Source organism: Macrotis lagotis, chromosome 5 (assembly GCF_037893015.1).
Source record: "Macrotis lagotis isolate mMagLag1 chromosome 5, bilby.v1.9.chrom.fasta, whole genome shotgun sequence".
Classification (NCBI taxonomy): domain Eukaryota; kingdom Metazoa; phylum Chordata; class Mammalia; order Peramelemorphia; family Peramelidae; genus Macrotis; species Macrotis lagotis.
In genome coordinates this window covers 131928070-131954130 of record NC_133662.1, presented here as the reverse complement: position 1 = coordinate 131954130, position 26061 = coordinate 131928070, and the positions used below count along the sequence as shown (strand labels likewise).

Here is a 26061-nt window from a genome sequence, read left to right as displayed (position 1 = left end):
CTTCTCCTCAGGATAAAAAAACAGAGTTATTTCAAAGGAGCTACATATGTCATAGATTTAAGTCTCTTTACCATCTGGCTCCCATCCTCTGCAATTTGCTAGTTTGATGATATCCTTCTTAAACCAGTCCCAAATGGAATAAAATACTCCAGATGATGAGTGATGAGAGTGGAGTAAAGTGGGACTACCATCTCTTTCTTCTTGAAACCATAATGGCCCCTTTTATGCAACCAAAGATCACATGTAGTTTTGTGGCTACCATGTTACACTGCCAATCTTTGAGTTTGTTATCCACTGAAACTCTTATCTTTTTCAGAGTATCTGTTGTCTAACAATGTCTTCCCCACCCTATACTTAAGAAGATGATTATTTTGTAACAAGTGCAAGAAATTGATTCATACTAAAAACATCTTAACTTGATTCAGCCCAATGATCTAGACTATCAAAATCCTTTTGTATCCTCACTCTCTCAACAAGCATATTAGCTCTCCTTTCTTGTGTTGTATCATTTGCAAATCTGTTGCATATACTACCTATGTCTCCATCAAGGTCACTTGATAAGTGTTAAAAAGTTTAAAGTCTTAACTCAGATCCCTAGGAAATTCTACTAGAAACCTCCTGCCATGCTGACAATGAACTCTTAACAACTTACTCTTTTCATTCTGGCCATTCCATTAATTATGAATCCATGTAAATATATTATCACTTAATAATATGAAGTAACTGATCAAAATTTTTGCTAAAATCTAAGGAAACTATATTCACAGTATTTCCTTCATTGACTAATTTAGATTAACATCAGAGTGAAGCAGGGCATGTCGAACTTGAAGGTTCCTTCCTTTGGGACAGAAAAGACTAGTGTGTGGGCATACATACCAGAGCCAGGTGCCAAACCCCTCCCCAAGGACCACCCTTATCCAACCCACTATGGAAATGCATTTAAGCAAGGTCTTTTCCAGGGAAGCTCTCTCACTTTTTTCACTTTCTCTAAGCTAGAATCACTGGCTCTCAGTCTATGCCACCAGAGAGCTATGGCCTCAGCTTCAAGTGGCCAGATTTAGATCTTATGGCTGTTTTCATTTCTCTCTTCCCTTAGCCAATCTCACCTAGACCTTTGTTGTTCATCCTATCCTCAAGCAGCTTATTGTCTCTCCTGGAAAAAATTAAACTGTGAACTTTGCAATAAAAATAAAAATCCTGAGCTTTTCTACTTCCAGGGCTAGTCATGAGTTTTTCATTTCAAAGAACCCAGATCTTTATGGCAGCACCATTAATTTCCTGGGCATCATGAGAATCTCGCTTCCTGACTCAGCATTACTACTTGTGTGTGACCTTGGGCAAGTCATTCAACCACATCTGCAAAATGCAGAGATTATACCAGATGACCTCTGAGATCTCTTCTGGATCTAAATTTAGGATCCTAACACTGAGGACCTAAATTGGATTGTTGGAGAAGCTTTCATCCTTTTGCTTTCACTGTGGTGATATGTAAAGGCAGAAACCTACTCAGATACTTTAATATAAAGACTATAAATCAACATTCATTGATTCGTTTCCCTTTCAACTATATTTTCTGTAGGATTTCTCCATCATGCCTCCAGGAACCTCATGTCCTGTAGAACCACCATCAGCCTTGGGGCTCATTTCTCAAAAAATCCTTTCTGCTCCCGAGGTCCCTCAGATTGAAAGGAAAGAATAAAGAGCTCCTCCCAGAACCTCCCCTTAAAGAAAGGGTCTAGGCCTGCCCTCCCCACATTTCCCACATGGATGCTCTCCTCCAGACCTCTCTATCATGATGTCTTTCTGTCTTACCTCCTTCCTCCTTACTTTTTCTACTTCCCCATTAGATGGTAAGCTTCTTGATGAAAGGAACTGGCTTTTTCATATTTGTATTCCCAGTCCTTAGCACAATGCCTGGTACGTTGTAGAGGCTTAAAAATATATTTACTGACTGGCTAGAAATCAAAATTTTTCTATGACAAAAAAATTTAAACAAATCCCTTGTTAGTAGAAATGCCTAATAACTATAGTATGTTCATGGCACATATCTGCTATGACTTAAGGATCAAAAACTTCCATTTCCCATCTCAAAATTGTTTTTTTCTTTACATTTAAGGATTTATATATAGATCGTTTCCCACATCCCACAATATAAGGTTCCTTCTCCTGAGAGAAGGTATTAATTCACTGTTTTCTCTGTACTGTTTCCCAGAGACTAGTTTGGCATACTATAGGCAATATTTTAAGATCTACCACCCTAGGAGTTTGGATTCCAGATGTAGTGGGATGCTTTCCATAGCCTGAAGACATTTATAAAATTCTAGGTGCTTGAAGGATAGAACATATTATATATTAGTAAAGATAGAATAAATGAACTTTAGAAAAAGGGGGTTTTAAGGATCTATGTGGATTCATTTTGTGAAGAATTCACCAATCTCTGACTCAGAGAGGTAAGGAAAGGATTATACTTTTTTGTAATTTTATTTATTTTAAGGTCACACAGCTAGGCGATTATTAAGTGTCTAAAGCTGCATTTGAACTCAGGTCCTACTGACTCCAGGGCTGGTGCTCTATCTTTTGTACCACCTAGCTGATCAAAAGGCCTAAACTTTAATTAGACTTTAAAAACAGTTTACAAGTTACCACAAAAAGTCCACAAACTAATACAAATGCTCACAAGTTAGGTCCTGCTGAATGACAGGCTGATTAGAAGAAGTGGAGGTTAAGAAAGGCTAAAGTGAAAGCAGGAAACTACTAGTCCCAATGAAGGAGAGTCCTCACATCAGATATTTTATTGTAAGAGAAGCAAAGGACATCATCATCTTAAAGAGACAGTTACTAACTGGGAAAAGAGATGGGTCGTAAAGGTGAGCAAAAGGAGTCCATTGAGAGAATATTAAAGGGGACAGTCATTTTAAAGAGATAATTGTACAAAGGGGATAGTCATTTTAAAATGGGAAAAAAGGGAAAAGAAAAGAAGCTTAGATCAACATACATTCAGTCACAAGAAGCCATATTGGGGCCATATTAGTCCAGCAGCATGAACTGGAACATGTGAATCCAGCTTAGAGAAAGAGAAAGAAGGGAAAAGAAGCCAGAAGAGGAGCAGGAACAGCAGCAGCAGCAGCAGCAGTAACCCAAACCAGTCAGGAGGAAAAGGAATGCAAGCCTCGGTGGACCCTAACTCAAATACATTTCCCTGGTAGACTTGGAGAGTGATTTAGCACCTGGGTTCAGCTATTCTCCAATGCACATGCACAGAGGTGGTCCCCAAGGAGGGGCTAAGCCTGACATAAGACAGCATTCACTGAGCCTGAGCAGACCACCTATGTCCCTGCCCCAAAGGGTATGACCAAGGTCAACCTTACTGTTAAGACTCAAAGTGACTTAGAGACAACACAGGACACTCTCCCCACCTACCCACAGTACAGAATAGTTTCCAATACAGAAAGATGACCACATTTCTCTGTGCTCAGAGCTCTCTGCTTCATTAGGAGGTAGGAAGGGGTCACACATTAAAGAAAGAAGGAATAAGAGACAAACTACCTAACTTTGCAGTTCTATTCAAAGGACAACAAGGGCCCTTCATGAAGCAAAAAAATGATGATAGATGGTAACATAGAAGCTGTAAGTGGGTGAAATAATAGCATGAGTCTCAAGCTTTTTTTCTTTTACAGTATTTTTTATATTCATTCTTTTAAAAAATCATGAGTTCCAAATTTTTCCTACATCCCCAAACAATATCATGTCAATTATACATGTAAAGTCTAGCAAAACATATTCCCAAATTTGCTATGTTGCAAAAAAAAGCAGTAAAAAAGTAGGAATTATAAGTGAAAAAAATTATGTTTCAATCTATACTCAGATTTCATCTATCATCTCTCTGGAGGTAGAAAATATTTTTCATCATAAATCCTTTGAAATTATCTTAGATCACTGCTTTGATCAGAGTTACTAAATCTTTCACATTTGATCATCATTACAATATTGCTAATACTATATACAAAGCTGTCCTGGTTCTGCTCACTTCTCTTTGCATCATTCCTTATATATCTTTCCAGGTTTTTCTGAAAACATCCTGCTCATTATTTCTTATAGCACAATAGTTTTCTATCACAATCATAGGCAACAATTGAGGGATATGCACCATCCCCAAATTCCAGTTGTCAACAGAAAAGGACCTGCAATAAATACTTTTTTAGGTCTCAAACTTTCAAAGTGACAGATACAAAGACTCTCCTTTTTGTGCCATGTTTATTCTGAAGTGATATTGGATGGACAGATGTGATGACAATATTTTTAAAATGTCAATAAACTTTAAGTAGATTCATTAACAATATTATCTAATATGATTCTTTTAATTAATTAATTAATTAAAGGTTTAGTTTTGAGGGATGGCTAGGTGGCACAGTGGATAGAGCACCAGCCCTGGAGTCAGGAGTACCTGAGTTCAAATCCAGCCTCAGACACTTAATAATTACCGAGCTGTGTGGCCTTGGGCAAGCCACTTAACTCCATTGCCTTGCAAAAAAATTTTAAAAATAAAATAAAATAAAGGTTTAGTTTTTCCCTTTTGAATTGAAGCTCTTGAGTTTTAGTTATCTTGCTAAAGAGTACGACTCTTCAATTACTCTAAACATGGTGACCCAAAAACAAAAACTATTTTTTAAAAGATAGAGAGTACCAATGCCATAATTCTGAATGAATTCCATAGTTCTTTTAGCAATTCATTATTCCATAGTATAATAAATGGTACATATTTACAACTAATTAGTAAACAACTCTTATTTTCTAAAACAACTCAACCACCCCATTTTACTTGTACAGTCAATCTGACAATGGACAATCAGTGTTGCAAATTAACCTTCCAAAAATGACTCATTTTACCATATATTAGTCTATAAAACTATATTAAATGAAGGACAAAATAATTAGTGTTTGAACTTCATAATACTAATAATAATTCACAGGTTTTTAGAGGTAGAAATATAAATACTGAGGGATATCTAAACTTACTTTTACTAGTTCAATCTTCAACTCTTCTCTCTCTTCTTCTGATATCATACTATTGAGATCAAATTGAGAGATGGTTTCTTCATCAGGTTCATGTAGTGAATCAGTCTCTAACAAACCTTGAAGAATGAAGATAAAAGAGGATCAGTTAAGATATTAACAGAGTTTTATCTTAAGAAAACTTGTCTAAAAAAACCAAAGCAGAGTAGGAAAGTGGACTATTGTCTAGTTAATAACCAAGGTGTGCCAGTCATTTTCAAGGGTTGAAAAAACATTCCCTTTAATAAAAATATTGGTTCTTGTCCTTTGTTAATGACATCACTATGTTGAATATGAGTTTCAGTGTATCTGACTGTGGTTGATCAGACTGATATGAGCTCGGAATGTTCTACCACAGGTCAGGAACAAATTGTCCATATGAACACCTGGGTTGGTTACTCTAAACTTAAGTATCTCCACTCCGAATTATAAGCTTTTTACATTTGGTATATTGATGATAAGGATCTCCAAGTTTCTATAAACTTTTTCATTGACTTCATCAGGGTTCCGCATGCTGGGAGCACAGACACTCATAATGGTGGCATGGCATTTACCTTCAAGTGGAAATCTCATTGTCATGAGCTTGTTAACTCCTTTTGGTAGGCGTTCAAATTTGAGGACTAGATTAGCTTTGATTGCAAAACTTCACGGTACTCCCCTTCACTGAGACCACTCCAGAAAAACACGTATTCAGTTTCAACTGGAGTAAGTTGGCTAGCCTTGCTTTCTCAGGGCTGCTATTTGGATGTGGTACCTGCCGAGTTCTCTTTCAACGAGAGCTGTTCTTCCTTCAGGTTTCTTGTGTCGTCTATGAGTGTATGCACATTCCATGCACCTACCATGAATGGAATCTTCTTTTTTTTTGTTTTTTCTTTATTAAAGATTTTGAGTTTTACAATTTTTCCCCCTAATCTTACTTCCCTCCCCCCACCACCCCCACAGAAAGCAATCTGTCAGTCTTTATTTTGTTTCCATGTTGAACATTGATACACATTGAGTGTGATGAGAGAGAAATCATATCCTTAAGGAAGAAACAAAAAATATAAGAGATAACAAGATCAGACAATAAGATATGTTTTTTTTCTAAATTAAAGGGAATAGTCCTTGAACTTTGTTCAAATTTCACAGTTCTTTATCTGGATACAGATGGTTTTCTCCATTGCAGACAGCCAAAAATTGCCCCTGATTATTGCACTGATGGAATGAGCAAGTTCATCAAGGTTGATCATCACCCTCATGTTGCTGCTAGGGTGTACAGTGTTTTTCTGGTTCTGCTCATCTCACTCAGCATCAATTCATGCAAATCCCTCCAGGCTTGCCTGAATTCCCATCCCTCCTGGTTTCTAATAGAACAATAGTGTTCCATGACACACATATACCACAGTTTGCTAAGCCATTCCCCAATTAAAGGACATTTACTTGATTTCCAATTCTTTGCCACCACAAACAGGGCTGCTATGAATACTTTTGTACAAGTGATGTTTTTACCCTTTTTTTCATCATCTCTTCAGGGTACAGACCCAGTAGTGGTATTGCTGGATCAAAGGGTATGCACATTTGTTGCCCTTTGGGCATAGTTCCAAATTTCCCTCCAGAAAGGTTGGATGAGTTCACAGCTCCACCAACCAGATTTCCCACAACCCTTCCAACAATGATCATTATCCTTTCTGGTCATATTGGCCAGTCTGAGAGGTGTGAGGTGATACCTCAGAGAAGCTTTAATTTGTGAATTTCTCTAATAATTAATGATTTAGAGTAATTTTTTCATATGGCTATGGATTGCTTTGATCTCCTCATCTGTAAATTACCTTTGCATATCCTTTGACCATTTGTCAATTGGGGAATGGTTTTTTTTAAAAAAATATGACTCAGTTCTCTATATATTTTAGAAATGAGTCCTTTGTCAGAATCATTAGTTGTAAAGATTGTTTCCCAATTTACTACATTTCTTTTGATCTTGGTTACAGCAAAAGCTTTTTAATTTAATGTAATCAAAATCATCCAGTTTGTTTTTGGTGATATTCTCCATCTCTTGAATGGAATCTTATTTAAAGACTTTTTTAGTACATTTTTTTTTGTGTTTGGACCACAGGGTGGGATTCCCACCTTCGTGCTGTTATAATCACACCAAGAGGTGATCAGTGTGATCCAATCTTAAAAGGCTGCTCTATCACCCAGGGGATTGCTGAATCCCACTGCTGCTTCCAGTGAGAAGAACCAATGGCCTGTGTGGCCTGTGTGTAGGGTTGTGACTACAGCCTCCCATGTATCCACACCCACCTCTTCATCACTTGTCTGTCGACACAGGAGTTTTTTTTCCCTTATAGGAGTTTGGGAATTGTTTGAATTCTCTTTATTTTTAAGAGAAAGTCAGGCTCATATTCATTTTATATCTTAGTGATAGTATTAATGGGAAAACAATCTTATAATCCACAGAATCCTGTCAGAATTACAGCTTTCATTTTATGCTCTCTTCTAAAGCCAATGCTTGACATTAATGGGACATCAGCTCTAATGTCCTTTCCTATGACTAGGAGGCTTCAGGAGTGGGCATGTGAAGTGAAGAAATAAGAGAAGACTCATAGAAGTACTTTTGCCTGGCTTGACAGGATGTATATACTCCTATTTCATTAGTTAGACAACTAAGAACAATCTAAGTTGCCTAAAGATTGAGGGTTCTAATTGCTGTCCTAAAAATGTTTTTATTCCCCAAGGTACTGATATTGCATTGACCAAGCATTCATCAATCCTTCACAGCCAAGGACTGGCAGCACCCCTAGGTCTCTTGTTCAGAAATAGCAGGGTCCCCCAATCTTTCCCCACTGGTGAAAGCTCCTGAGGCCTGGTCTGCTTCTAGATGGAGCTGCCCCTGAGACTTGCTTTGTGGATGCAGGGGAGTGGGTCTAGAAATATCTACACCTGATTCTGTCTTTTCTGAGATTCTCTCAAGTTGTCTTAAGATAATTGATAAGCCCCTTTATTTTTGTTGCCCTACCTTCATTTTGTGGTGATGTTCTATTTGTGAAGGAAATTTGGAGAGTCTGACATTGTCTGATCTATTCCACCATCTTTTCAGAACACCCCTCTAAATGAAACATCTGACTTATTTTCCTCCTAATACTTAACTTTTCTATCATGGTTGCTAATTTATCTGTCAGGCAGCTGGATAGATTGGCATTGTATAAATTTAGACACAGAAGAAAAACATTTACTTATGCCACAACTCGATAGGCTCACCTTGCAAAGGTAGAGGAAGGTAGAACAAAATATCAAGTAGAAAGATTATAGTTAATGCACTGAGGATAGAAAGCAATAGAAAAAAAAAGATCAACTAGTAAAACAGGGTCAGAACCTTAAAACAGACTCAAGGCAAAAAAAAATGGTACAAAGGATGGATGAATATGGGTCAGAGTACTGAATATGTAAATGACTAGTTAACTAGTTACTATGGAAACAGAAATAAAAAAATAAAAATAGGTTTTATGAAAGAAGCATTAGCAAGCAAATCAATTGTACAATATAAACCAGCTGCAAATATGTCATAGGTCAAGTGTTTCATAAGTTGCTCTTTTCTGGGTAGGTACAAATGATTTATAACACATAGTGATATTTTTTTGCTCATTAAAAAAACTCAATGTGATTTTTGACTCAGGGTCTGGAACAATTGACCATTTGTAGCTCCAAAGGCCTAATTATTCTAAACAGTGGACATAACAGTTGAGAAAACAATTTCATATACAGCAAAAAGATTTTTTTTAAGTCATCCATTTATACAGCAGGGTCTCATTTCAGTTCCTAATCCTATATCCTAAGTATTTATTGTTATCATGATTTTTATGAGGGAGCATCAAGTTCTGGGTCATCCATTTCTTTCAAATGCTCCAAACTATTCCTTTCAGTGAAAAAGTTAATAATTATCAAATATGAATAACAAATATGTCACTGCATGCTTACAGCTTATGCTTTACCCATAATAGATGACCCATTTCTATTGTGGCAGGAATCTGTCTTTGGAGCACAAAGTTCTTCAGACAAAATCACACTTTATGCCTGACATTAAGCTCCCATGATCAAAGGAGTTTTACATTACTTCATATTTCTATGAATCTGTGATCTTTTCAATGATGGTATTCTCTCTAATAATCAAAACTGTGATTCATCAATACCTGCTGATGTTCTATTCATTTCAAAGATTAAACAACATACTGTAGGTCTTCCTCCAGAAGCCCTGTTATCATGTGGATATCAATAGAGCATTCAGGTTGCCCCTCAATTATCTCTGATGTTATACGAATTACCCAGTCTTTTTTTTCCAGTCACACATTTCTCTGATGACATCCTCTACTCCATTTCAAAAATTCTTGTTTAAAAAGTTTTGCAACCTGCTTATAAATACTTTACACCTTTCTGTTGGGTGATCCTTATCTTCAATTCTTAAGAGACTATGGAATCTGTTGACTCAAAGACTATGTATAGGAAAAATACTGACATTAAAAAAGAAGTTTTATTTAAGTTTGAAGCTGGAAGTTATTCAAAGAACAATACAATTTCCAGTCCATTTTCCTTTTCTCTGTTCAGTTGTGTAATCATCTCATTGTCCATTTTCAGTGTCAATTCAAGTTATATGGATCATTGAACCAATCTATCACAATTTGTCAGCAGGCTTTTTTTATCCATTTAGTTTTTCTTATAGACCCATGTTTGGCATTCAGAATCTCTAACCTAGTCTCCTACCTACTTTTCCAAGCTTATTCCTTAAAGTCAACTCCTTTCACCCCCCCCCCCAACTTTGTGATTCAGTGACCCTGGCCTCTTTGCCAGTTCTTACTCTAGACACTATGCATTTTGCTTCATTTGCATCTCCTGGCCTCCTTTAAGTCTCAGATAAAAATCATACTTTATAAAAGAATCCTTTCCAAATTCCCCCTTAGTGCTAGTGCCCCCTCTACTGATTATCTTAAATTTATCTTTTACATAGATCTTGTTTGTACATGGTTGTTGTCTTGTTTTCCTTAGATTGTCCTTTTTTTTTTTCGGTGGCAATAGTAGGAACTTTAGCCCAGGACCTGGCTAAAACACTTCATAAGTGTTGCTGGCTCACTGTGTAGATAAACTGAATTCTTCAAAGTAATTATGAATCTCATTTAAGAGGGTCTGCAGTGTGCCAGTTTGCTGCATGTGATGAGCATAGTGAAGTATACAACAGCAGCACCTGGGAGTAAGACAGGGCAGCATTCTGAGAATGATGGAGCTATGGAATGAAACTGTCCTGAAAGTCCAGGGATAGTCCATTTCACCTTTATGTGCCCAGGACCTACTGTAGAGCACTCAGTGAGTGCTTTTCATATAACAGACTGAGGTTTTTGAGGATGCAGACTATTTTTCTCTCTTTAACCCCAGTTCCCTGACAATAACAGGGGATACAGGAGCCATGGCACATGATTTCAAATCCTGATTCTGCTGCTTCATATACCTATGTTATCCAGCCTTAGTTTCCACATCTAACAAATGAAAGGGTTAGACAAGATGGGTTTTGAGGTTTCTTCCTGATCTACAGCTTATGAAGGTATCACTATATATAAGAAATACCTTTTTTGATTTGAACTTTGTGCTGGCACCATAATGATGATTTAGCAAGCATTTATCTTCCTATTTTATGTCTCTCCTGATGTTAATAATTAGAAGGTCATTCAATAGTTATCTTTCTTGCTATATTTTTAATAAATTCCATGATTTTTGACATATGCATGAGAGACTCCTCATTAGATGTTTCTCCTCTACCATCATAAATATTTTTAAATTTAAAAAGAGGGGGTAAATAAAAGGTGACCTGACATTTTTTATTCCCTTCAGTCAACTATGAGACTATAAAGATGTGGACTGCTAAAGGGATACCATTTTTTTCTCTTTTCACTCCTTCTGAAAAGAGGCCCTCAATGAATATGTACATTAATTTCTAAAAAATAAAATCAAAGATATAGGAAAGTAAGAATTGGGAAAGCAATTATTGACACTTCACCTTTTTTTTTGGTGGCAGTTATATCTAAGATATGAGATTTTACATGCTCTCTAAATGGCTCTCCTTCCTCCATGCCCCCCCATACCATCCTCTATGTAACAACCAAAGTGTTATTCCTAAGGCAAAGGTCATTTCCACGTATATGCCACCCCCCTCCATAGAATAAAAAGCCTTATGAAGTTGGGGACTATTTCCTATTTGTTTCTGAATCTGCAGAATGGTAGATGATCAATTACACTTCATTAGTCCCTATGACCCTCCTCCTTCTCAAACTGTCATTCTACTTTTTTCCTACTTTTCTCAGCCAAACTCTTGAAAACAGTTGTTTACAGGAGCTACCTCCTATTTATTCCATGTCACTTACTAAAACCTTTGCAATCTTGCTTTCAATTCCATCACTGAAGCTTTTCTTCCCAAAGTTCCCAATAATCATTTATTTATGAAATCTAATGGGTTTTTCTTAGTTCTTATCCCCCTTTTTTAAAAAAATAAATTTTAAATGATATCTTGCTTTTACAACACAAAAGTTCTACCCACCATTGTTTTTCCACTCCCTCCCAAAGAGCCAACCTATGTAACAGAATATTGTTTTTAACAGAAAATGGAAAAGGGGGGGAGGAAAGGAAAAAAAAAACAACCAATATATTAGAAGGTCTAAAAACATGCAATTTTTTACATCCATGGAACAGAGTTCTAACATCTCACATCATAGCCTTTTCTGTGTAATTTTGCAACATTTACTGTATTCTGGTAGTTTCCCCTCCAAACGTAACCCCCTGCAATTTTGCCTGGCTCTACTTACCTTACTCCATAGTCCCCCACCCCAGGTTTGTAACCTCAGTGTTATCTCTAACTCTTCATTCTACATACATTTTTTTTTGCCAAATCTTAGCATTTCTACCCATCTCACATCTAAGTCCTTCTCTGCTTACACAGAACTATCACCTTAGTCTAGACCTTCATTACATTTTGCCTAGATTATTTTAAATGGCCTCCTAATAAATTTCTCTTTCTTGAGTGTGTCAGTACTCACCCAATCTACACTCTGCTACCAAAGCAATTTTCCTTAAGAGCAAATCTAAGTCATTGGACTCCTCTACTCAACAAAATTCAGTGAATTTCCTATTGCCTAGTCTAGGATAAAACACATTTCTCTATTTAGAACACTCTTTCACACTATGGTCCGAACCTATCTTTCCAGTCTCAGAGGACATTATCTCCATATATCATTAATCCAGTCATATTAGTTTTCTCTCAATTCCTCATGCCTTTTTTTGCACCGGTAATGCCACATACCTAGAGTGTCATCTCTCCTTTTGACCTCATATTCTTGTTAAGATAGAGCTAAACAACATTTTCTGCATGAAGCTGGCTGGTCTTCCCTAATCTGGCTCATGTGTCTTTCCAATTACCTTGCATTTAACTCCTTTGCATGTATCTACTTTTTCTTTATACTGTATGCATCTGTGCAGATACTTTTTGTCATACCTACCCCCATTGGAATGGAAACTCTTTGAGAGAAGACCCTGTTTTTTCTTTCTACTTGTATTTGTATTCCTAGAGCACAGAACTTTAAATGTTCAACTTGACTGGACTTGAAACAAGGCTAAAATCTGTGGAAGGTGCCAATTTATATAAGTAGGAGTTTTCTAACCCAGATGTTCTTGCTATTCTTAACTTCCCACCCCATTATTTCTGGTTCTAAACTTTTAGTGTCAAGGAAAACAAATCTAATCACTCTTCCAAATGGCAGCCCTTCATCCGAAGATGGCTGTCATGTCCTCATAAGTCTGTTAGTCTTTTAACTACACAACATTCTCCAGGACCAAAATAATGAAGGTAAAGAGGTGTAAAACCTGCAGTTGGAATTTCAGCTATCCTGTGAAAAAGATACTTTGGAGCAGGTGAGTTTCAGAGCACTCAAATTATATAATCTAGGCAGCCAGTAGGATATGGAATGAGTCAGATAGTACCTGACAACATTTAAATCATCTCAGCATTAAAAAAAAACAATCTGATATTTATTGCTGCCCTAGTGTATTCAGGGCCAACCCAAGCTATCATTTTGACCCTAGAAGCTAATCTTGTTCTGTTCAAGCCACAAAGCTGTGAAGTCAAACAGAAAAGGATTCAACATAAAGAGATCTGGCCTATCTCCAGGTGAGGTCAAACAGGTAACCCTAAGAGTAGGAGTACTGGGATTGAGAACAGAGAGTCACATTTTAGGCAACACTGGTGACCTAAAAATGAAAAGCATAAATCTTATCATCATCAACTTGCTGTTAAACTAGCAAATTGCTTTTGTTCAATTGTGTCTACCTCTTGGTGATACCATTTGGGGTTTTCTTGGCAAAGATATTTGAGTATACTGTCATTAACTTCTCCAGCTCATTTTGTGGATGAGAAAACAGAGACAAACACGATAAAATGACATAGTCAGGGTCCTAGGGGGTAGTAAGTGTATGAGATTGGACTTGAATTCAGGAAGCTCAGGCCCAGCTCACTGCACACTACAGCGTCACCTACCAGTCCTTAAAACTATCACGTGCAACCAGTACTTTATGATCACATCTTGTACCCTGATGAGAGACAGGTGTGACAAGAAAATACCTGCTAAAGCTAAGATTTCTTTGAAAGAAATCATATCTTGGGTCACTGGTCAATGTACAACTTTAAAGAGTTTTTGTTTTTTCCAACAAAACTTGTGTTTTTTAGAAACACAATATCACCATTTGACAAAAATTACTGGGAAACTGGAAAGCAGTTTAACAGGAACTAGGTATAGCCTGACATGTAACAAGATGAGGTCAAAATTGGTACATGATTTAGAAATAAAGAATGTTGTCATAAGGAAGATAGAAATTGGAGAACATAGAAAATTTTAACCTATCACAATTATGTCTAAGGGTAAAATTTATGATTAAACAAGAAATGGTATGGATGTGAAATGAATAGTTTTGATTATTTTAAGAAGTTTTTCTACAAACAAAAATAACACGAAATTTGGAAAAATGACAGTAAATTCTCCAATAAAAGTCCCAATTCTCAAATATATATATATATATATATATATATATATATATATATATATATAGAGAGAGAGAGAGAGAGAGAGAGAGAGAGAGAGAGAGAGAGAGAAATCAAATCATTCCCTAAAATTATAAATGGTCAAGGAATCTTAACAGGTAATTTTTTTTAAAGTTTTTGCAAGGCAATGGGGTTAAGTGTCTTGCCCAGGGCCACACAGCTAGGTAATTATTAAGTGTCTGAGGCTGGATATGAACTCAGGTACTCCTGACTCCAGGACCAGTGCTCTATCCACTGCACCACCTAGCCTCCCCCAACTGGCAATTTTCAGAAGAAGAAATCAAAGCTACCTTTGATTTGTCAAAGGAAAAAAATTGTCAAAGGAAAAAAATGCTCTAAATCACTAAGAAATGCAAATTAGAAGAACTTTGAGGTACTACCTCACACCTATAAATTTGAATAATATGAGAGAAAAGGAAAATGACAAATATTGGGAGGGATATGGAAAAATAGATATTAATACACAGTTAATGAATTGACTCAACCATTTCTGGAGAGCAATTTGGTTCTATGCCCAAAGGGTTATAAAACTGTGCATACTTTTTGACCTACCTACCAAAACTATTAAGTTTATATCCTAAAGAGATCAAAGGGAGCAGCTAGGTGGCACAGTGGATAGAGCACTGGCCCTGGAGTCAGGAGTCCCTGAGTTCAAATAAGGTCTCACACACTTAATAATTACCTAGCTGTGTGGCCTTGGGCAAGCCACTTAACCCCATTGCCTTGCAAAAAACTTAAAAAAAAAGATCAAAGGAAAAAAGGAAAAAACCTTTGTGTATTTTTATATACAATATGACATTTTATAATAATATTATTATGCATATATTATAAAATATCTAAAGCAGCTATTTTTGTGGTGGCAAAGAATTAGAACGTGGGGGAATACCAACCAATTGGGACTAACTAAACAAATTGTGGTATGTGACCATAATGAAATACTACTGTGCTATAAAAAATAAGTAGATAGATTTCAAAAAAAACTGTTAAGATTTATATGAATTGATATAAAGTGAAATGAAATGAACATAACTAGAACACTACAGCAATATTGTTCCATGATCAACTGTGAATGACTTGGTTATTCTGATCAATACAATAATCAAAGACAATTCTGAAGGATTTATGATGAAAAATGCTATTTTCCTCGAGAGAAAGAACTGTTGGGAGTCTGAATGCAGATTGAAGCCTTTTTTTCTTTTTGGAATATGGCTAATATGGAAATACAGTATACATGATTTCACATATGTGAAATCTTTCTTTCACCATAGATGGAGGAGTGATGGGAGGAAAATTTGTAACTAAAATTTTTTTAATGAATGTTAAAAATAAATAAATTTGAAACAAAAACAGAGGTAATAGAATATTCTATATAGCATATATTCAGAACTAAAGTAAAAAACTAAATTTTCTCTTTTAATATATAAAAGGATACTATAAACAAGTTTAAATGGAAATTTACCAACTCTTAAATAATAAAATGAAAAGTATAATATTTATTACTTAATTATATTGTTTCATGGTGTTTGGTAAAATGTCTGCAGGCATATTTTTTAAAATGAGACTTTTTTAATTTCTCACACTTATTCCCCACAGGAAAAAGATAAATGTTGATCCCATCTCATTACTGCTGAAATTTATGATATTCCTTATGTGCAGCAAAAAGCTGTAACAGTTTAATTCCAGGAGGGTGAAAATTAAAGATATAAAACAAGTTACCTTATTAGAATTTCACTGTCTACCCATTTACTTAATTTACTGCAAACTCTCATCATGGTCCATTCTATCCTAAAGGTAGCCTAGAAAGGTATTTCCCATGCATTTTTTAATTAAATGAGATAATACTTTAAAAAAGAAATAAATGTACATGAGACATTTTATTCATCTGACAACATACAAAAAAGGATAAATATTGAGAGTACTATCAAACTGTTATTGTAACAAATAAATGGCTTGGAAAAAATTATATTGTTAGTTCTAACCATCAAAGGTAAGTAGTTTGCCAAAGATCAATGCTGAAATTGATTTAAAGGTTTGGAATAAATAATGAGTTGGATTTCCTTGGTTTATTGACAATTTGGGGGAAAACTATCAAGTGAGTAGATGAATCACACAAAAATGTCCCATCTGTGGCTTCCTATCTAAATACTCAATTGCTAATTTGAACTTCTAAAGGAAATCCTGTTGTTTAATATGAGACTAAATATTAGCACCAAAATACACTAAGTCCTTATCACCTCATGTTGAAATTATTCTCTTTGATACTCAAATAGTCTCTCTACATAGTTTATCCCTCCTCTTGTTAGAATCTTCATTTCATTTCACTGTGATCTTCCCTAAATAAAAAAAAAAAGTCAATGGCTCACAATTGCCAAGAAGATTCAGATTAGACTCTTGGAATCACAACCTACATTTCTAACTTTATCTCCTAGTGGAAAGAATACAGTTCTTAAGAGTCAAAATACCTGAGTTCATGGTTTGGCTCTAACACTTACTAGTTTTGTGATTATAGGCAAGTCAATGGACTCTCTAAACATCATTTTACTAGTCTTGCTGTGAAGAAAGTTCTACCTTTAAAGAGCTGATATTATCAATATTCTTAAACAAATTCCTTAGCATCCACTGTCCCCTAAACATATCTTAAACATTTACATGTCTATAGTGAAACTGTCCTCCAGAGATTCCATGTTCTATTTATCTCTACAAATCTTACATGATATGCCTCTCAAAAAGGCATAAAGAGATACAAAGGAAATATTTTAGATGTTGAAGCAACTGGCCAATCCTTCTATACATGTACAATTCAAAATAAACACATTATGAGTCAGGGACACAAAAACAGTACCCTCCTCCTCCCCCAAAAAAGCTTTCCTTAGATGATATTATTCAATGAACTACAAATATATATAGACATTGGTCAGTTTTTGATTGGACTGTCCAGGTGGATAAAGGAATAATCCATACTTTTCCCTAATATTCTACTCAAAATTGTTTTTGATTGCACCAAGTTGTTTTCCCTTCCTAGAGTTCTTATCATCTCTTATTCATAGATATCTCTTTGACATTAGAAGTTAATATGGGAATAAAATGCTATGAGAATAGTTGGGGTTTCATTTCTAGGTCAATTAGAGGCTAAGAATCTCAAGAAAAAAATCCATTTTGCCTGAAATTCTCAGGTTAATTCAAATAATCATAATAAATATGATCATCTAGTTTAGCCAACAGACACTTAAATGCATATTTCAAGAGTTTAGTAAAGTTTAGTCTGTAACAGGTCAACATAAAGTTTTACATATATCTAGAGGACAAAAATGAATCACTATCAAAATTTATAATTACACATTTACTTTTCTCTTTTCAATCATAGTAAGAAAACTCTTTCCTATAGGCAATTAGCAGAAGAGTCAAGTATAAAGGTTTTCCTACTAACAATATATATATTCTTCAAGAACTGATTACCTAATTTCAAAGGACTACTGAAGATACAGGCAGCTAGATGGTACAGTGGATTGAGTATTGGTTCTGGAAGAGCCATCTTCCCATGTTCAAATCTGGCCTCAGACACTTACTATCTGTGTGGCTTAACCCTTACTAGCAAGTCACTTAACTGTTTTGTCTCAGAGCTCTTCAAACTATAAAATGAGCTGGAAAAGGAAATGGCAACAGCTCCAGGATCTTTGTCATAAATGGGGTCATGAAGTATCAGGTGTGACTGAAATGCTTAAACAACAACAACAAAAAACAACCAAAGATATGAAAAAAATAACACAGCAACAAACATCAATATGTGGCAAAATGATGTACTATAAAAAGATGGCATAGTGCAATGAAATTGTTATTTAAAGGCTAACTGAGGAACTCATCAAACCATTCAGTTCTGGAAACTCAGGTCCTCTCTTTTTCCTTCTGAGATGACTGGAATTTCTAGGGAAAAGCTCTCACTCACTTGTGGCTTGCTCCAGACCTGCTCAGGTTATATGCTCAGTCTAGCTGTCTAAAATCATATCTAGATACAGGAAAAGATGCTAGGACCCACTTACATGACATCTGCCCTGGGTCTATGATTTCCCTAGCTTAAAATTGGAAGGGAGAAAACGCAAAGAAAATTTCTAGAGATCACTGAATGAAGGCTTTAACTTTGTAAATCTGGGGGAAAAAAATCACTTCATTAAAGGATGATCAAGCTCTAGGAAAATGATTCTCATCAATCAAACTTTTAAGAGGACAATTAACCAATATATCCATTTATTAATTGATACAGAAAAATATAATAGCTAGGCAGGTTAGAACTTTGATTTAGGATCACAGATTGTTCTATAAGGGGTCTTGGAATCCAATGAATCTAATCTTCTCATTTTACAAATGAAGAAACTAAGACTGATAGAGGTTAACTGGTTTGCTCAGGATCATACAGCTAGTGTCTGAGAAAGTATCTGAATTTAGCAATTTGATTCCAAGCCAAGTATCTAATCTATTGTACTCTTTAGTATTTAGCATATTGTACATGACAATAGGGCAACTAGGTGGCTGAGTGGATAGAGCATCTGTCCTGGAGTCAGAGGATCTGATTTCAAATGCAGTCTAGGACATTTGACACTTAATGGCTGTGTGACCCTGGACAAGTCACTTAACCTAACTGCTTCACATCCAGGGTCATCTCCAGTCATCCTGACAAGGCAGGGAGTTTTGAATATAGTTGGAATCAGATTTTGTAATCCTTTAAACTTTTAAACTTTGTAAAAATGTTATCTGCTGCTGTGATGTAAATTGACTCCTACTGTTCCACTGTTATATGAAAAATCTGCAGCTTCTCCTCATTCCCACTCCCCACCTTTTAACCTTTTATTTGGTTTCTGTCACCTAGGAGGAGGAGGGATTTTCCCTTTGTCCTTAGTCTTCAGACCCTTCAATATACCCAGAGAATGGACAGGATAAAAAAACCTGACCTAAACTGCCCTTGTGGTACACAGACTCCAAAGTCTGGGCCCAGCTGGCTCTCCCTAGCTGTTTCTGTCTCCATTTCCGTCTCCCTGTATCTCTGTCTCTCTGTCTCTCCCAAAGAAGCCTCTCCTAGCCTTTTGTTATTCTCCTGTCCTTCAGCAGCTTGCAAACTGCTTGTTACTTCTCCAGAAAGAGAAAAGGTTTTAATCTGTATTCTTTGTAGGCTTCTATAATAAATCCTGAGAAATTTGAAATCCCAGGGATATGCATGAATTCTTTCACCATTCAAAACTCTCAATCTTAAGTTTTGCAACACCAAACCCCAGCAACATTGATTCATATCTGGCCAGTGGACCCAGAGAGTTCTAGGGGAGAAAGTGAGACCATGACTTTGCACAGCTCCTTCTCCACCCCCCACACTGAAATCCAATTCAAGTGCTTGTCACAGCACCACTTCTCTGATGTCATGGTCTTCTTTGAGAATGAAGGACAAACAACCTAACAATACAATTTAAGATCAAAAGGTTGACTAGCAAATATAGCTTTTAAGTAAGGATAATTTACCAATAAATATTAGTAAAATATTTTACCAATATAGTATTAATAAAATCTGATACAACACATCTGCCAAGAAGACTAGAATATGTATCTATCAGTTGAATCTTGACACAACTTGGAGAAACATACAGACTTTTACTTTCTGATTCTGATTTCTTTTTTTTATGAATCTCATGTAGACTATCATTTTCTTGTTTTCATTTGACATTATTGTTGCAATTTCAAAATTTCAGTTTACATAACATAAACTTTTATGTTCCTAATCTCAACTGCAACATTTTAATGAAAGATTTTTTTACAGTGAGTAACTTTTATTAGATTATATGAGTCTTCTCATATAAATTTAAATTTCAAAGAGAACATTTCCTTACTTATTCAAAACCAAGATAAATGATAGAGGGCTGATACCTCTGAATTTTGACTTCAAGTATAATTTCAATGAGGGCAACATAATAACATAAGGAATAAGTATAAATTAGAGACAAAAGGGTATATCAATATATCAATAAGCCAGATACTATGAGCAAATTATTTAACACTATATATGTTAAGTGGAATAGGCTACTTTAGATATTCCTGGTTGACCTTTACATGAACATAAACAATTCTAAAGTATACTTTTTCCCTATAAATGAGAGAATAGGCAAAAAGAACTAATTAAACAAAATTTGGACTTTGACAAATATTCTAGATCTTATAATTATATATGAAAAGAAAATGTATATATATATTTCTGAAAATACATGCAATATGAAGGCAATATAAAGTATACTGCGAACTTTTCACTATATATGTATATAAATGGTTTGTCCAGTATTATTTTCACTATGCTTGATATACTCAATAAAAGGAACACTTAGAAGTTTTCAAAGACAATTGCTACTGGAAATACAGCTGAAAACCAGGTTGCATGAAATATTCAGTTTTGAGGTAAAGACAAAAGTTTTTGCAAAAGAAAACCAATGACAAATCTAAAAGATTCCTTACATATGGCAATGAAGCAGGTACCTTTCTTCCAGCTCAAGGTCTGGATCTTATTCTTGTAAAACCAACTGATTGCACTGCCAAAACCTCCTGAGAGGTATGCTTTTTATCCTTTAAGTGAAGTCACATGACTTTAGGCAACTACCCAACGAAATCCCTCCATTTTCTTAACAAAATACATAGCCATGGAATAAAAAAAATCTCAGTTTTCAGTTCACTAAGTACTACAAATCCTTACCTCAAATTTCTAATATATCCAGTCTATTCTATATCAAATTTTCAATGGCAGTACCCAAAATTGATAGATTTATGTGCAGATACAACAAATAAATGCATATAGGTAATCTACCATGCAAGAAAAAAATATCCAAAACAGAATAAAACAAAAGTATAAAAATAAACAAATTAAGGGAGGGGGATGATTGGAAACAATAATAAACCACCATTAAAAAAAGAAACAGAAAGCAACAACAACAACAAAAACTAATGACATTTTTCCTTAAGACTGTGTACAATATCAGCCAATGGAGGGAAAAATATACGTCAGAGGAGGCATGGTACCAAAGAAAAACATCTTTTCTCTAAATCTGCCTGGATAGGCTACACAGCAAACTAAATTTACTGCCTTACTAAAAACAAAACAAAACAAAAAACCAGGAATTAAAACAAATTAAATCAACACATTCACAAAAAGATACAAAGACCCCTTTTTCCTTTTTTTTTCTTAAATGTTCAGACTACCTCTTTAATGCTCCCCCTGAGATTTTGCCTTAGGCAAGGAGGAAAAACAGGCTCACCTAATGGACAAGAGGATTACATAAGAGAAAAATCTTTAGAAGTCAACAAAACAGAAAAAGACAGATTTAATATTTTTTTTAAAAAAATTAACTACATCCACACTAACAATGACTTAAAAATAGAATTTTCCCCATACTAACCTCTTGTGTCCTGGACTGAACAAACTACAAATGATGACATGAGACCAAACTCTCCTCTCCTGTAAATATCTTAGGAGAATGACTAAGGATAAAACCATGAAGATTGTTACCATTCTGCATTCCATGACCAGTTTTGAACACAACACAATGCAAAATTATTTTTGTGTCATTCCTTAGGTGTTCACTACTCATTATGACATGCTGGGACAACCTGTAGAGCAAGTTCCATGAAACAAACTAAGAGCATCTCTAGCCACGCCATGGATTTTTATGATGAAGAAAATGAGCTTGTCTCAAAAATATAATTCCAGAAAACAGCAATAAGAAAATACTCAATGAAAACAAGGTGAAAAGTAAAGGGCAGTACTCTATTATCATGATCCTAAGTGTAACTTTTCTCTTTAAAGGGAGTTTCTAAAGGTTTGAAGGACTATGAACAAAGCATTATACCATTTACTTTCAGCAAACATTCTATTTAAAAACAGCATATGTTCCATTGATCTCTAATATTTGGAGGCTTGGAATTATTGATGTTGAAAAGAATGAGTAGAAAACCTTATATTTTCCTCTGTAAAACTGAGAAGTAGGAATTTTGGCTCAGCATAAGAAACCCTAGACTCCCTCAAAGTGTAATAAACTTTTGTGAAAGGTAGTTCCTTGCCTCATCCATGCGTAAGTCTTGTCAGGTATGTTAGCAAGTAGGTAATCGTGATCAGAGGGCAAACAGGTGGCACGATATAATAAATAAAGTGTTCAGCCTGGGTCAGGAAGACTCATTTTCCTGAGTTCAAATCTGGCCTCAGATACTTTCTGGCTGGATCTGAGCACAGAGTCCCACTTCTGGACTTCTTTATCTTTCCCAGACAATCCTTGGAGGGGCAGGAGACAAGTACTCCATCAAGATCTCCGAGAGCTCCATTTATTCACCAAAACACCAGTGCCTAAATATCTTTCCAGTCTCTAATCCATTCCCACTCCCATGGTACTTAGTAAGATAAGATTCTGGTGTTCAAGGACACCAGGTAAAGATAATTCATAATACTCCCATACATAATGGTTCCCAACATATTTCCCTTCTTGTTTTTGGAACAAAATTATTACATAATGAATGTTAGTTTTGTAAACAAAAGATCAAAAATAGTATACACAAATGCCAATTTAACAAAATCAATACTCCCAAATTCCTTGCAATACATTTTCCCCAACTTACAAAGACTACGAAGTTTTTCTTTTGCCAAAAAAAACTTTCAAAGCAATCAAATTCAAAACCCAAACTAAAAGTAGTAACATTTAACTTTACCTAACTATTTCAGAGTTTAGACACTAACACACTCTCAACACTGAAAACAATTGCTTTTATATTTCAAACTTATCAAAGTGAGATTGTTGGACACCCTGGCTGGCACCAAAATCACAGAATATAGAAACATTCTCCCACCTCTCCAGGCTAATAGAGAGATGTAAAATGCCCCGTAGATGTTCAAATACACACATACACACATAACCAATCAAGACCTAACAACAGAAATACAAGTCATAGGCACAGACTTCATAAGACAAAATCCAAATTTCCCAATTTCAGAAAAAAAATTTCTTCCCCCTTTTTAAAAACTAATTGAATGATGAAGCTTCCCAATCAATAACCTATTGAAAAACATAGTCATTTCCAAAGCCCCCCACCACCTCCCCAAACCAGGAGGAAGGCATGGGGGGGTCCCTTGATTTCTAAAATAAATTTTTGGAGGGGGTCTTGTCCTTATAGCAAAGCCTACATTGCATTTGAGATATAAGCTTGAGTTTTGAAGTTCCAGAAAAGACAGATTTCCTTTCTCCCTCCCCACTCCCTCTCTGCAGAGGGTGGGAAGGGCAGAGAATGAGAGAGAGCATTTGAAGTCACCTAAGGGGTTAATACCAGTAAAACCTGGAGATACCACACTTTGTGAACAGTAGCCATCACCATAACAAACTGTCCAACAGCATGTGACACTTTTGCTTTCAACACAGGAAGCAAAATTCACAGCCCTCTGCTGCTGGAGCAAGGATCTTGATCTTGAAGCTGGGAGCTATAAACTGAAAAGTAAAACTCGTATTTGTCTTGGGCATCAAGGTTCTGCGTCAAAGTCTGTATCAACATCAGGCTCATTTGGAAATGAGAAGTCTCTAAAGTTGCCTGTAGGTGTAGGGGTTTGGATTGAGCTTAAGGTGCACAGTGCAATCAGGCCCACAACCAGAGCCAAAAGGAGCAGCAAGCAGGTCCTCCACATATGTTCATGGTGCTGGTATGGACTCTGGCTGAGCAAGAAGCTTCATCCTCTTCAGCACTGCCTCGGAGACTCTACTTCTCAACTCAACAGCAGTCACAAGCAGAGAATCTGTGCTAATTCTAGCCCCTAATTGATATAATATGTCTCTTGCCCATAATATTGTAGGGAGTCCTTCAACCATGAAAGGAGTGACAGTCCCTGCTTTATCTTTTCTCCATTTCAAGGGTTGACAAGAGATTTATGTGTCCTGTCTACCTCCAATGCCTACTAGGCTAGGTATCAGCAACCTGCTTAGGCCAAGTGTGTGCAAGTTTTGTGTGTGTGTGGTGGTGGGGGGGGGGGCACAGTCCGATCTGCCCCAGTGTCAATAAAGCCTAGGAAAGCAATTCCTTCTATGTGGATAACACAAAGAGGTTTTCTGAAGAAATCATTGTTGTATATATAATTTCATTGTGGTTTCTCTATTTTGATCCCCTTTTTCAACTCACTTTCCTCCTGTTTATACCAGATCTTGGAAAAACACATAACTGAGCTATGCATTGGTTCTCATTTATGTAGTTATCATCATCATTAGCATTCATCATTGCAATAGAGAAAATTTCCCCACTCATATACTTTACTAAAGGTATAATGTGAGTATACTCTGGATTAGGTGAAGCCAAAATGATTGCAAACTCCTCATCCATTAATCATAAAGGGTGAATAGGTACTTCAGTAGAAGCATGGGGAGGCATCCTAAATTTTTCAGCACTTTTGACCATCAATAGTTTCATATGGATGGGCTTGCTGCCAAAGCTGCACACTGGTTTTTCCATTCCATCTCCAGCTGGTCCTGAACTGTCAAACCCCATGATTGTTTTTGAGGGGCCCTGGGGGGGAGGACCCTTTCTCCATTTAAATTTCCTTGTTTATCTTCTGATGCCCAGTGTCCTTCCTTTTCACACTTTGGGTTTAGCTCCTTTAGCTCTTTCTTTAAATGTCCAGGTTTTCCACAAACAAAGCAAGTTCATTTCTCTTTATTTCCAATGTGCATGCATATCAGCAAATGCCTCTGTCATTAATTTTGTATGATATACCTAAGACCCTACTCTGTCACATCTTTGAATCATTTCCTCAATGGTGGCATCTCTTCTTAAGCCAATCATTGCTTTCTGACAATCAGCATTCACATTAGCCCATGCTAATTGTTTTATTAATACATCTATTCCTGCTACATCTCCTAAGGTTCTTCCTTACTGCCTCCTGTAACCAGGCAAAGAAATATACAAAAGCCTCATCATTTCTTTGTCTAATAAGTACAAATGGTTCTTTCTTATCATTTTATATTGGAAAAAGTCCCCAAGTATTCTTTACATAGATAGCAATTGTTTCACATGTCTCTGACCCATAATAGTTGATCTGCATTGTCGAAAATTTGACCTGTGCCACTTAATTGCTTGTAATATGTAGTGGCATTGGGACCTTACGCATGCCTTGAAGCCATCTATCTACATTGTTCTATGAACTCTGTCATCCAAAAAACAGATTGTCCAGGTGACAAACAAACATGCTCTCCTGCCATGGAGGCAAATGCACTTTTGCTTTACAGTCCCTTTCTTCCACACTTCCTTGTTCCATTTTCCTTAACATCAGCTCCATGGTAAACTTGTTACCTTCCCCAGAGTTCTCTGCTCTGGGATGTCGCCTGGTTCTCTTACTTGTATCTGCTATGTCCTTCTTCTGGACTTTACTCAGATAATACCACCTTTATTGACCCAATTCAGGTGCCAATAGGTAGTCCCACTTCTGGACTCCCTCATCTTTTCCAGGTGAGCATTGGAGGGGCAGGAGAAAAGGATGACAAAGGAGACAAGTACTCCATCAAGAGCTCCAAGTGCTCCATTTATTCACCAAAACACCAGTGCCTAAATACCTTTCCAGTCTCTAATTCACTCCCACTCCCCTGGCTCTTAGTAAGATAAGATTCTGGTATTCAAGGACATCAGGTGATGATAATTCATAATACTCCCATACACAATGGTTCCCAACACTTGGGCAAGCCACTTAACTCTGTTTCCCTGAGTTTCCTCATCTATTTAAAAAAATGAGCTAGAGGAAAAAATGGCAAACCACTCCAGTATCTTGCCAAAAAAATTCCATCCATTAGATGAGTCATACACGACTGAACAACAAAAAGAAATATTTAAATATAAAGAAAGTGAAAATACACAAACACAAGAAA

At 36.1% G+C, this 26061-nt stretch overlaps 1 protein-coding gene across 8 annotated transcripts in view; it reads right to left on the bottom strand.

The window, feature by feature from the left end:
• The window catches only part of TPD52L1 (TPD52 like 1), a 158634-nt gene that overhangs the window by 56872 nt on the left and 75701 nt on the right, over nucleotides 1-26061 (bottom strand). For 4 of the 8 annotated variants that reach the window (XM_074187498.1, XM_074187503.1, XM_074187499.1 and 1 more), the window contains one exon: nucleotides 5017-5132. In XM_074187498.1, the coding sequence (XP_074043599.1) occupies nucleotides 5017-5132 (116 nt within the window). Of the gene's footprint in view, nucleotides 1-5016; nucleotides 5133-21576; nucleotides 26013-26061 lie in introns of those variants that run through there. The other 4 variants (XM_074187497.1, XM_074187501.1, XM_074187504.1 and 1 more) reach the window with 4 other exon arrangements.